The sequence below is a fragment of the Aptenodytes forsteri genome, unplaced genomic scaffold, assembly GCF_000699145.1.
Source record: "Aptenodytes forsteri isolate BGI_AS27 unplaced genomic scaffold, ASM69914v1 Scaffold309, whole genome shotgun sequence".
NCBI lineage: Eukaryota > Metazoa > Chordata > Aves > Sphenisciformes > Spheniscidae > Aptenodytes > Aptenodytes forsteri.
In genome coordinates, this window is record NW_008795857.1 from 3,752,991 (window position 1) to 3,763,833 (window position 10,843).

General features: G+C 65.5%; 1 protein-coding gene across 1 annotated transcript in view; it reads right to left on the reverse strand.

The window, feature by feature from the left end:
* The window catches only part of LOC103902721, a 28,224-nt gene that overhangs the window by 5,009 nt on the left and 12,372 nt on the right, over positions 1-10,843 (reverse strand). The window contains exons 4-25 of the mRNA XM_009283814.1: positions 9,962-10,117; positions 9,125-9,256; positions 8,818-9,009; positions 8,653-8,736; positions 8,383-8,501; positions 8,100-8,214; positions 7,740-7,826; positions 7,303-7,418; positions 6,982-7,126; positions 6,656-6,762; positions 6,461-6,542; positions 6,153-6,287; positions 5,948-6,079; positions 5,431-5,687; positions 5,149-5,272; positions 4,789-4,983; positions 4,401-4,484; positions 4,032-4,187; positions 3,254-3,474; positions 2,735-2,912; positions 2,272-2,418; positions 1,647-2,045 (exon numbers count right to left, since the gene is read on the reverse strand). Of these exons, the coding sequence (XP_009282089.1) occupies positions 1,647-2,045; positions 2,272-2,418; positions 2,735-2,912; positions 3,254-3,474; positions 4,032-4,187; positions 4,401-4,484; positions 4,789-4,983; positions 5,149-5,272; positions 5,431-5,687; positions 5,948-6,079; positions 6,153-6,287; positions 6,461-6,542; positions 6,656-6,762; positions 6,982-7,126; positions 7,303-7,418; positions 7,740-7,826; positions 8,100-8,214; positions 8,383-8,501; positions 8,653-8,736; positions 8,818-9,009; positions 9,125-9,256; positions 9,962-10,117 (3,363 nt within the window). The remainder of the gene's footprint in view (positions 1-1,646; positions 2,046-2,271; positions 2,419-2,734; positions 2,913-3,253; positions 3,475-4,031; positions 4,188-4,400; positions 4,485-4,788; positions 4,984-5,148; positions 5,273-5,430; positions 5,688-5,947; positions 6,080-6,152; positions 6,288-6,460; positions 6,543-6,655; positions 6,763-6,981; positions 7,127-7,302; positions 7,419-7,739; positions 7,827-8,099; positions 8,215-8,382; positions 8,502-8,652; positions 8,737-8,817; positions 9,010-9,124; positions 9,257-9,961; positions 10,118-10,843) is intronic.

Sequence of the window (10,843 nt, forward strand, 5' to 3'; positions counted from 1 at the left end):
CTGGTGGCCGCTTTGCGCTGGAGGTTTTCCCGGCATCCATCTGCGCCTGGGGACACAGAGAAGGAGAAAGCGGTGATCCCCATGGCCAGAGCTTCTGCCACCCCACACCGACCGCCCTCTCTCCATGCTGCGCCTAGGCAAGCAGGGAGCTGGGGGGGGGGGGGGGGGGGACGTGCAGAGCTGGGAGCGGCATGGCTTCACCTCAGCTGCCCAAGGGCTGCTCCCACCTCGGCGCAGGCAGGGAAGAGGCAGGCAGGGGAACCTCTGCCCATGATGGAGTCCCCCAGGTGCAGTGCAGCGGGGGCTGCCTGTGCCATACAGCTCTCACCCCCCACCGCTGCCCTCCAAACTACCACTTTTGAGTGGCTATGGAGACAGCAGTCACTGCTGCCTGTCCCTGCCACCCCTGCATGACCCCAGACGGCAGAGCAGACGAATGCAAGGCCCCTTCCCCTCCCGCAGACATCCTCTCCAGCCCAGCCGCAGCCCCGCTGCTGGGTTTCTGGGGTCACAAGGATGAATGCGAAGGGCTTTGTCTGCAGGAGTCAGAGGAGTGTCTCCCTGTACCCCTTAGGCTAGAGAGGGCCTGCAACCCACAACTGTCCTGGCAGCCTGGCAGCCCCTCGCCCTGCATCGATGCATTCCAGCCTCTCCGGCCCCCTGCCCTCTCCCTTGGGCCGCACCGCAGGGGGCCTGGCCATGGCTGCCCTTGGGGCTCCTTGCACACAGCCTTTTGTGCCGGGCCTGGAGCAATGAATGGATGGAAGCCCCAGCAAAATGCTGAGCCCCTAGCCCTGGGGTTAGAAGCCATGCACCCCCAAGCATGCCCCCCCAACACATGCACCCTCACACAGCCCCATCCAGCTCTTCCCCCTTCAGTCAGCTGCATGAGGGACTGCTGCTGCCCCCCAGCAACAGCTCGCTGTGCCTCCCGCGGCCACCAAAACCACTTACCCGGGGGGCCAAACTGCGGCCAGCCCCATCCGAGCCCCCTCCTCGCACGCCCCAGCACCCACACTCTGGAGCCCATGGCACTGGGGGAGTTTCCCCTCTCCCGGGGGACCACCACTGGCAGGGCAACGGCGGCACGGCCAGGTGGGTCAGTAGCAGGCGGGTTCACGCCATGCAGCCACTCTGCCCGGCATGCAGCCTCCCCTGGGGACGTTACCTCTTCCACCGGCTGGCGAGGCGGCTTTCTCTTTCTCTTTAAACTACCCCAAGTGTTTCCTAAAAGCCCCTGGCAACGCTTCCAAAAGGTTTTACAGCCTGAGGGTTTAGTGGCAGGGAGCTGAGCGGGGGGAGAGAGAGACACAGAAAGAGTTGAGGGCAGAGTGGGCGAGGAGCCACAGCAGGAGAGCGCAGGCAAAGGAGGTGGCGCAAGCTGGTCCTCAGCCCTCAGGCATTGCTTGGCATCAGCACAGCCAAAGATCCCTCTCCTGAGACTGACACGGCCCCAAAAGTTCGCTTCGAAATGGCCTGGGGGAGTCCCAGCATGGGGGCTACCCCGCAGCCCTCAAAGCCTCCCGGTCTGCATGGGGGCACAGCTCCGGGGAACTGCCCTGGCTGCACGGCAGTGGCCGGCCCTGGGACAGGCACTGGGTGCTCACCCATGGCTCTGCCGAAGCCGCCTACCGTCCCCCACATACCGTCCGCAGCGCCTCCTCCCCTGGCCGCTCGCTGCCGGCCACCGGCTGTGCCTTCTTCTTCTCGCCCTTCTTGCCAATGCTGAGGATGAGGTTGACCGTCCCCCCCAGCCCGCTGGGGCCCCGTGGCGGCAGCAGCAGTGTGGAGGTCTCAGCGGGATCCCAGATGACAGCCTCCTCAGGGGGTCCTGCACCGTGGGGTGTTGAGCTGCTGGGCTCCTCCCAGCTCCGCTCCACTCCTGATGGGGCATCTGAGAGGGGCGATGCCAGTGGGGAGATGGCCGTTCCTGCTAGCAGCTGTGGCTCTGATCTTTGCACAGGCTGGAGGAGGGAGCAGGGTGTGAACTCCACTGGGCTGTGGATGCTCTCCAGCTGGGGCTGAGCACACAGGGCATGCTGCTCCTGGGGAGCGAGGCAAGAGAGGGAACGTGGAGGAAGGACTGCCAGGGCCAGGCACTTTCTCAGGACAATCTTCCCTTTGTCCTGCCTGAATGCCAGAGAGTCGCAGAGGTATTGGCACACATCCCTCCCCTACTTCTGCACCACCCACTCCATCCAGTGCCTCTGCTACCCTCAGCCTTGAGGCCAGTCCTGTTCCCCAACAGTCTCAACGTGGCTGGGTACTCACTTGGCTGGTGGGGGACGTGCCCGAGGGGCTCTCTGGGTCCCTTCTGTCCTCCTGCTTGCTCCCTGGGTCCCGCTGGTGCCTCTGTGCTCGCCAGCGCACCAGCACCCAGCCCAGCATGCTCTGCAGCTCCTCCAAGCGCTCCTTTATCTGAGGGGAGGAGAGATGCTGGGCAGCCTACAAGGACTCCTGGCCCATGGACACTGGCCCTACCAGGACACCTCACTAGGGAGCAGTTTAGGAGGTTTTTGGGACCGGGATACAGTCAGTCACATCACCTCAGGTCTCAGCATCCATTGCCGAGTGAAACCCCTTCCTGTCCTGAGCAGCCCCAGGGATGCATGGCTGGCCCTGTACCACTTGCTGGGGTTCAGCACCCGCACCTTGCTCTCTCCTCCAGGGATTGTCCCCAGAGGATTTCAGGGGGTGCTGAGGGTTTCCCCGACCCCATTCCCCCCATCCTTACTGTTGCGCTCAGGTAGTGCTCCTCAGACACCAGCTGCTGCCCCACCGCCGCCAGCGCCTCAAACTCCTTGAGCTTCCCTTCAATCCTCCTCTCCAGCTCCTCACATGGAGTCTCCGGGAGGCCATGGCTGCTTGGGCTTTCAGAGAAGATCTGAGCCCGTGTGTCCTCCGTCCAGGAGCTGTGGGCACGTGAAAGATGGGCTGAGGGGCCTGAGGAATGATCCAACCCCTCCTCAGCCCTGCAGGCCCCAGGGAAGCCATTCCCATGCTCAGGGATGGCTGGAAGCAGCTCGCTGGGGTAGCAGCAAGCCTGGCAGGGCAGCACAAGATGCCATGGAGCTGCCCCACAGCAGGCAGCCCTGGCGCAGCCCTTCATTCCAGGCTCCCCATGGTCTTGCCTGGCTGCAGCTCCAGCACTGCCCACGTACTCGCCAGCAGCCCATGCTCCGGCAATGCCATGCTCTCATCAGCTCCCCCGCAACCACCACAGAGGCAACCCTGATGGCTCATCACCACTTACATCATCGCTAAATAATCCTTGAAGAAATGCCACAGCCGGCCAGCCTGCTGCACACGGGCCCGGGTCTCCCGCAGCAGCTCCCGCAGCCCTGCCCAGGCACACAGCGTCCCCTGCACCTCCCGGCTGACAGGGCACAGCCGAGCAGGGCAGAGCTCTTGCAAGCGGGCAGCTGCCCTCTCCAGCTCCTCCAGCTGCCCCTGCAGGGTCTCCGACACTGCACACTAAAGGTCACAAGGCAGAAAAGGTTCAGGATGCATCCAACCCCTCTGCGCCCAGGCTGGACTCCCCTGCGTTCTGGGATGCAGAGATGGAGGGGAGGATGCAGAGATGGAGGGGAGGATGCACAGGGGCTGCAGGGAGCAGATGCAGAGATGGAGGATGCAGAGATGGAGGGGAGGGTGCACAGGGGCTGCAGGGAGCAGGCAGAGCCACCCTCGGCGGGGAGGATGGGCAGAGCAGAGGGCTGCCTGGTTTCCCCACTCTGCTCGCGTGAGTCACCTCCCCACCGTCGGGAAGATGAGCGAGGTGCTGGCAGCCGGGTGCTGGCACACAGGAGCTGACGCAAGCTCTCCCCGTGCGCCTGGCCCGTGCTGGCAGAGGGGAGCGGAGCGGGGCAGGGCTCAGCTCTGCTGGAAAATTCCAGTCCGGCCCGCTGCGGCGTGCCAAGGCTTACAACACCTGGGCCCCCGGGGGCCAGCACCTCCCTGGGATGGCCCCAGTCAGCCGGGACACCTCCCCGCCACGGGCATGGCCAGCCACAGTGCTCCCCAGGTCTCACCTCCATCTCCTGCTGCCGGCTCAGCAAGCCCTGCAGCCCCTGGAGGTCCTTCTCGCTCTTCACCGTGGTGAAGCTGCTCTCTGCTTGAGCAGTGTCGCGAGCCAGTGCCTCGGCTCTGCAGCGAAGGGCCTCCAGGCGCGGGGACACCTCTGCCACCTGGATGGGTGGGGGGAAGAGAGATGAGCCCCGGCGTGGGACCCCCTGTGCCACCACTTGCCACACGGCCCCAGCCCACTCCAGCTTGGGGGCACCCTGCCATGCGCCTGCAAAAGGGCAGGGAGCCCCAATGCGCCTGCGGCAGGGAGCCCCAGCCATGCCATGCGCGGGCAGGGAGCACCAGGCATGGGAGGGACAGGGATACCAGGATACCAGGCGCTCTGCTTGACCAGTGTCGCGAGCCAGTGCCTCGGCTCTGCAGCGAAGGGCCTCCAGGCGCGGGGACACCTCTGCCACCTGGATGGGTGGGGGGAAGAGAGATGAGCCCCGGCGTGGGACCCCCTGTGCCACCACTTGCCACACGGCCCCAGCCCACTCCAGCTTGGGGGCACCCTGCCATGCGCCTGCAAAAGGGCAGGGAGCACCAGCCATGGGAGGGACAGGGATACCAGCCTCGCACAGAGCAGTCCCCATGTATCCCAACGCCCTTGTGTCCCACTGGGACCAGCCAATGCGCATGCCCTGTCCCAACTAGCTGGCATGCCCAGCTGCAGGTGGACCACCCGGCTACATCCCCAGACCCCCCGCCTCCATCCCCTACCAGGCGCTCCAGGCTCTCCGTCTCTGCTGCCACCTCCATGACCCGCTCCCGCTCCTTCGCTGCATCGTTCAGCATCTCCACAGCCTCCTGCAGCTCTCCCAAGGGGCAGCTCATGTCCTTGCTGCTTGGCAGCTGCCCGGCCTGGGCCGAGAGCAGGGGAAAAGACCCCTGCAAGCCACAATGCCCACTCCCTGGCTGAAGCCAACAGAAACACCAGGCATGAGGGAGATGGGGAGCGTCCCCCCAGGCAGCTGGGCCAGAGGGGGGCACCCACAGGGTCCCCCTGCCAGCCACAGACCAACCCTTGGGCCAGTCCCAGGTGCTGGGCAATCCCGAGGGACGCCTAGCTCCACTGCTCACCGCTGCAGGTCCCTGCCGGCTCCGCGCGTCCTCCTCTTGCAGGTCCTGCAGGAACTCAGACAACACCAGGGAGTCACGCAGGTCTGCTGCCCGGCGCCGCAGGGCTGCCTGCACATGTGCCAACCTGTGGGGACAGGTGCCAGCACCCTCCACACCTCCTCGAGGCGAGCATCCTCCTCCTTGCACCTCCTCGGGTGCCTCCTCGCACCTCCTCAGGGCAAGAATCCTCCTCCCTGCCCACCCCGGGGGACCAGAGAGGAGGAACCTTCCCCCACGACTCACTTCTCCTCCACCATCTCCACCTTCCTCTGCATCTTCCTCGCCCCCTCGTGCTCAGCGGGTGTCTCGCCCGCCGCCTCCTCCCGCAGTGCCTGAAGCTTGAGGCCACACAGCAGGAGCTGCCTCTCCAGCTGTCCCGTCTCCTCCAGGTCCCGACGCAGCTCCGCTGGGCTTCTCATAGTGGCTGGCTCTGAGAGTGACCCGGCCACAGCTTGCAGCCACCGCTCGGCCTCGTCCAGCTCCCCCACCAGCCTCAGTGCCTGCAGGGAGAGCACGGAGCCCATAAGCCTGGCTCTGAGCCACCCAGGGGAGGCAGGAGCCACGCTGCCACCCCACTGTGGGTACCTAGGGCACCGGCAGCTTGGGCAGCACAGTTGGAGCAGCGCGTGGGCTGCGAAGCCAGCTGGAGATGTCAGTGCCAACGCTGCAGCTCCCATCCCTATGGGCACCAGCCTTGCTTGCCGATCCCCAGCAAGCTGGGGCATGCCCCTGTGTCCACCCCAGCCCTGCCTCCACATACCTTATCGATTTCCCGCAGCACGGCGCCGTTCTCCTGGTGCTTCCTCTGCAGGTCCTCCCACAGCTCCCCCAGCTCCCGCAGCATGGCCTCCACCTGCGGGCTCCTCAGGGGTCCCCCTGGCACCAGCCCCTCCTGGAAGGCAGGGAGGGCAGTTAAGACAGGCCCTGCCTGGTGTAGACCCCACCCCACACCCCAGGGGGCTCACCAGGAGCACAGCCCTGGCACTGGAGCTGGCATCCAGGGGCTCCCACTGTATCCGTGCTGCCTCCAGGCTCTCCACGTCCCCCACCAGACATGGGGGGACTCCAGGACCCCCACTCTCCTTGTGTGGGGACACAGTCTGCCAAGGAGCAGGGAGACATGGTGCATTAGTGCCCATTAGACCAGGGACAGGTGTGAGTGCACAAGTGTGCATGCCCACGAGCAGCGGGAGGGGGTCAGGGAAAGGGTCCCCCTTGACACTGGCTCCTCTGGCTGGGCTGGGAGCAAAGGGGGGTCTTGGGGAGACATTACTGCATTCACTGCCTGATAGACGTCCTGCACCTGGGCCTCCGGCTGCTGCATCCCCCACTCAGCCTCTGCCTCTCTCCTCCTCCTGCAGGGAGGGGGACAGTCAGGACTGCAAGGTCCCCCCTTGCACAGGGAACTCCCATCCCTGTCCCCTCTGACTCCATCCCACTCCCCACAGCCACCTCCACAAGCCAGTACCTTTTGCTGTCCCTGCCATGAGGGGGCTGCCCCGCCGCTGGGGAGCCAGGGCTGCTCTCCTCCCCTCTCTCGTGCTCCGCCATCTTCCCTGGCACATCCTTTGGCACCTACGGCACAAAGGCTCCCATTCCTCCTTTGCCAGCCAAAGTGTGCGTCGCTTTGCCCCGGGCCTGGCACTTATCACCTCCCATAAGCAGTGGGGCCAGGTCACAGGTGTGCTCAGCTTGGGCTTCGCCCAACACCCGAACCCCTTCCCACAAGCTCCCCCATCTTCCCAAGGCAGAGGCGCTGGAGATGCCTGGAGGAAGGCAGACACCTGTGCTCACCATGCTCCTGGGGCCTCTTGTCCATTTGTCTCCTGCTTCCTTCCCCACAGCCCCACGGCTGCTATCGTCTCCTCGGGGCTCAGTGCTTGGAGCTGCAGCTTCGCCCCCTGGGGAACCGCTCGCCAGCACCGGAGCCTTCTCTGTCCTGGGAAAGGGGTGCGAGGGAGGCCCAGGGGAGCAGAGGATGAAGAGAGACCTTAAGAGCTGGTGCCTCAGAGACAGCCTGCCAGGTTGTCTAACCAGGCCTTTCCCCAGACTTCTGGCTCCAGTGCTGGGGGGTCAGGGTTGGGGCCCTGGGGCTCCTGCTGGGCTGTGCCCTACCTCAGCACCTGCTGGAGCTGTGCCCAGCTCTCCTTGACATCTCGGTGCTTGGGGGTAACTCGGGCTGCCAGGCTGGGCTGCAGGCTGAGGAGCTGGGACACAGTCACATCCAGCATCTGGAGGAGAGAGAGCAGCCAGGGAGCAATGACAGGGCTGGCGAGGAACGAGCCACTACAGCCGTGGTGCGAGTGCGTGATGGCAACCCACCACCAGCTCTGCGGGAGCAGGAAAGGTGGTGGGTGCCAAGCCTGGTCCCCTGCAGCCCCTGGGGAGGCTCCCCTGTCCATCACACAGCCCCGGCCACCCCACATGGCTGTGGGGTGCCCACCGAGCCCCCAGCCCTGCTGGTGCCAGTGCTGACCCAGGAAGGCACACAAGCCCCCCTCTGCCGGGATGCTCCCCGGGGCTCAGAGAACGAGGCAGAGCCTTGCACTTACCATCACCTGGCTGGCTATGTCCCTGACGTCCCGATCCTGGCCTGGCTCGCCCTCTCCTGGCTTCCCCATACCGCAGATGCTCCTCTGCTGTAAGAAGAAGCTGCATTCAGTGGCAGGAGGAGGACGGGGCCCTGCCCTCAGCTCCAGCAGAAAGGGACGCCGCAAAGCTGAGCTTGCTGCTCTGGCTCCCCATCTTACATCAGGCTCTGTCCCCCAGCTCTCTCCCCGAGCCCCAGGCTGAGGGTGCTGGGACCACAGCAGCCCCCATGCAGGGGACAAGAGCGAGGTGCTGCCCGCCTAGTTTCACTCTAGCCATGCGACAGCCCCGCACCAGGCTGACCCTGGCTGCAGTGCAGGTACCTTGGCGTGGATGGTCCCGAGCAGGGTATCCGCTTGCTGGAGGAAGGCAGCTACCTCCAGGGCCAGCTGCAGAGCCTCGTGGTGCTCCTTAAGGGTCCCCTGCAGCCGCAGCCACCTGCGTGGGTGGAAGGGGAGAGGTGAAGGGCAGCCTGTGCCCCCCTAGGGAGCCGTGCAGAGGTGGGGCGAGGGGAAGCAGGCGGGAGGTTTGGGGGGTCCTGCTTCCTAGCCTGTCAGCTCCCTGCGCCTGGCTCGCCCCTGCTCAGCCCATGTGTCCTCCACTCACGTTTTGTTGAGGTGCTTGCGCCGGGCTGAGATGCTCCTGCTCTCACTTTTGCCTTGTTTCTCCAGCTTCTGGGCCAGGCTGTTCAGCTCCTCGTGCAGACTCTGGAACTGCTGCTCCTCCTGGCCCAAGCAGAGAGCCGGACGTCAGCATCCCCTGGCCATCCCTCCTGCCCCCCTCTCAGGGACCTGCGCCATGCCCCAGCCTTGGGACCCCAGGGCTGGTGGGGTTCAGGGTTACTGGCACGCCAGCAGTGCCCCAGCAACCTCTTACCTGCTTCAAGTCAAGGATGCGGCGGGTGAGCTGGATCTTGTCTGGGCTTTCCTGCAGGAGGGCTGCCAGGGAGGGCTTCTCCTCCTGGACCAGGGGAGGGTATGAGAAGGCGGGGGGGCAGCCAGGCTGTGCCCCTCCCCAGACCGCACTCCCCGCACCCCACACCTTGTGCCTGATCCATGCCTCCAGCTGCTCGGCTTTCCTGTTGAAGTCCTGCAGGCTCCGCAGCACCCCCAGGGCTTTGCTCTGGCTGGCGGCCGTCTGCTTCAGGAGCTGCCACTGGTCCCGCAGGGCCAGCAGCTGCCTCCGCACCCCCTCGGCGCTGGGGCTCACCCGACACATCAGCTGCTCACCCATCTGTGGGGCCAAGAGACCCGCTCAGCATCAGGGGCTCCCAGGGACCCCCCACTGCGGAGAGCCCGGGGACACGGGTGCTGCAGGGAATGGGAGACGTGCTGCTGCCCAGCCTCACCTGGTTGAGCTTTATCAGCGTGTTCTCGAAATCCTTCATGTCCCGCTGCAGGGTCTGAGCCACCTCCTCCCAGTCCTGGAGGTCGCAGCCATCCTTCAGGTCCCGCAACTTGCCTCGCACCCAGCCCTCTGCCTGCAAGGTGGCAAGAGCCACGTGGCCAGGTGCCTCTTCCAGAGTCCTGAGGATGTGGCTTCGAGGACCCAAGCCCAAACCCCCTCAAAGCCACAACAGGGACCAGAGGGCACCCTTTCGGCTGACAACCTGTTTGCTCTGAGCGAGAACAGGCCAGCAAAGGGGGTCAGAATGGCGACAGCGGCAATGGGGGCAGAAAGGCGAGCAGCATCTCGCTTCTTTCCAGCATCTGCCTGCCCCAGCCCAGCAGGAAAAGCTGGGTCCCCCCAGGCAGGCCAGACTGGGGGTCTCTGCGTGGGACACCCCTGCATGAAGCATCTCCTCTCCCCGTGCTCGGCTCCCCTGTGCAAGCACCCATGCGCCCTCCCCAGCACGGTGTGGAAGCAGCCCCCCCCACACCATCCCCATTCCCACGGTGCTGGGGAGGGACAGGGGCTGGGAGGAGGAGGATGGGGGACGGGAGGAGCATGCGCACATGGGGAGGAAGCAGGGCCCTGGTGCGGGCTGACCCCCTCTCCCCGGGGCCGGGAGCCAGGGAGAGGCGGCCAAACATGATCTCATGCCACAACCATGGCTTCGCTCAGGGCCGGGAGTTCAGCCCTCCCCGCTGTGCACCCCACCCCACAGCTCACATGAAAGGCTGCCGGTGGCCCCCCTGCCCCCTCCACACGCAGGCCCTTTGGCAGGCGCCCCAGCTGGCCTCACCTGCAGCATCTCCCTGTTGAACTGGGCTACCAGAGGGCTCAGGTTGAGGAGGGGGGACACTCCCGCGCTGCTTTGCCCACCACATCTCAGTGCCACTGTGGGCTCCTTGCCCTTGGGGCTCTCTTTCCGGGGCGATGACACCGGCGGTCCTGCCAGCTACGCCGGCGAGGTCCTGCCATAGGGTGGGCAGAGGTGGGGGGGGTCAGCACGCTGCCCCAGGGAGCCCTCCCCATCACCTCCCAGGAGCTTTTCGGAAGCCCAAGTAAAGTATGTCAGCCTGCCTCATCCCCGATCCCACTGATTCACTGACATATTTGGGGTTCTCTCCCAGCACCCCGAGGCACAGCTCCCCTCTCCCAAGGCTGCACCGGTGGCTTTCACAGCCCTGGCAGAGGGTTGCCAGGCTGTCCCTCAGCCCTGGGTCACTGCCAGCTGGCAGGCTGGCACCCAGCACTGTGCCCACTTTGGAGGCGGATGTGGCGCTTGCTGCCCCTCCAGCCTGAGGCTGTGCATCCCTGCAAGGAGCATTCTTGTCTGCGGCATCTATTTGGTGTCACCCCAGGGGACACTGCCAGGGGATGGAATGGGGAGGCCATGGGGCAGGTCCCTGACGAGCTCAGTCTGCCACTCCTTCAGGGGCACCCGGAGACCCCCACCCCAAGTGAGTGGTGGCAGAGGGCAGGAAGCACAGCATCTCCCCCGGGGCTCGGCTTCGCGGGCGGCCGGTGCTGACGAAATGCTCTTTCAGGGCTCCAGCTCCGCCGGGGGTGATGACAAAGGTCAGCCAGCGAAAGCGCTGGCCCCCCTCCAAGCTCAGCCCCAGGCCCAGCTGCATGCAGCCCAGGAGACAGCACAGCCGCCTGGGCACCCGCTTCCCACCCC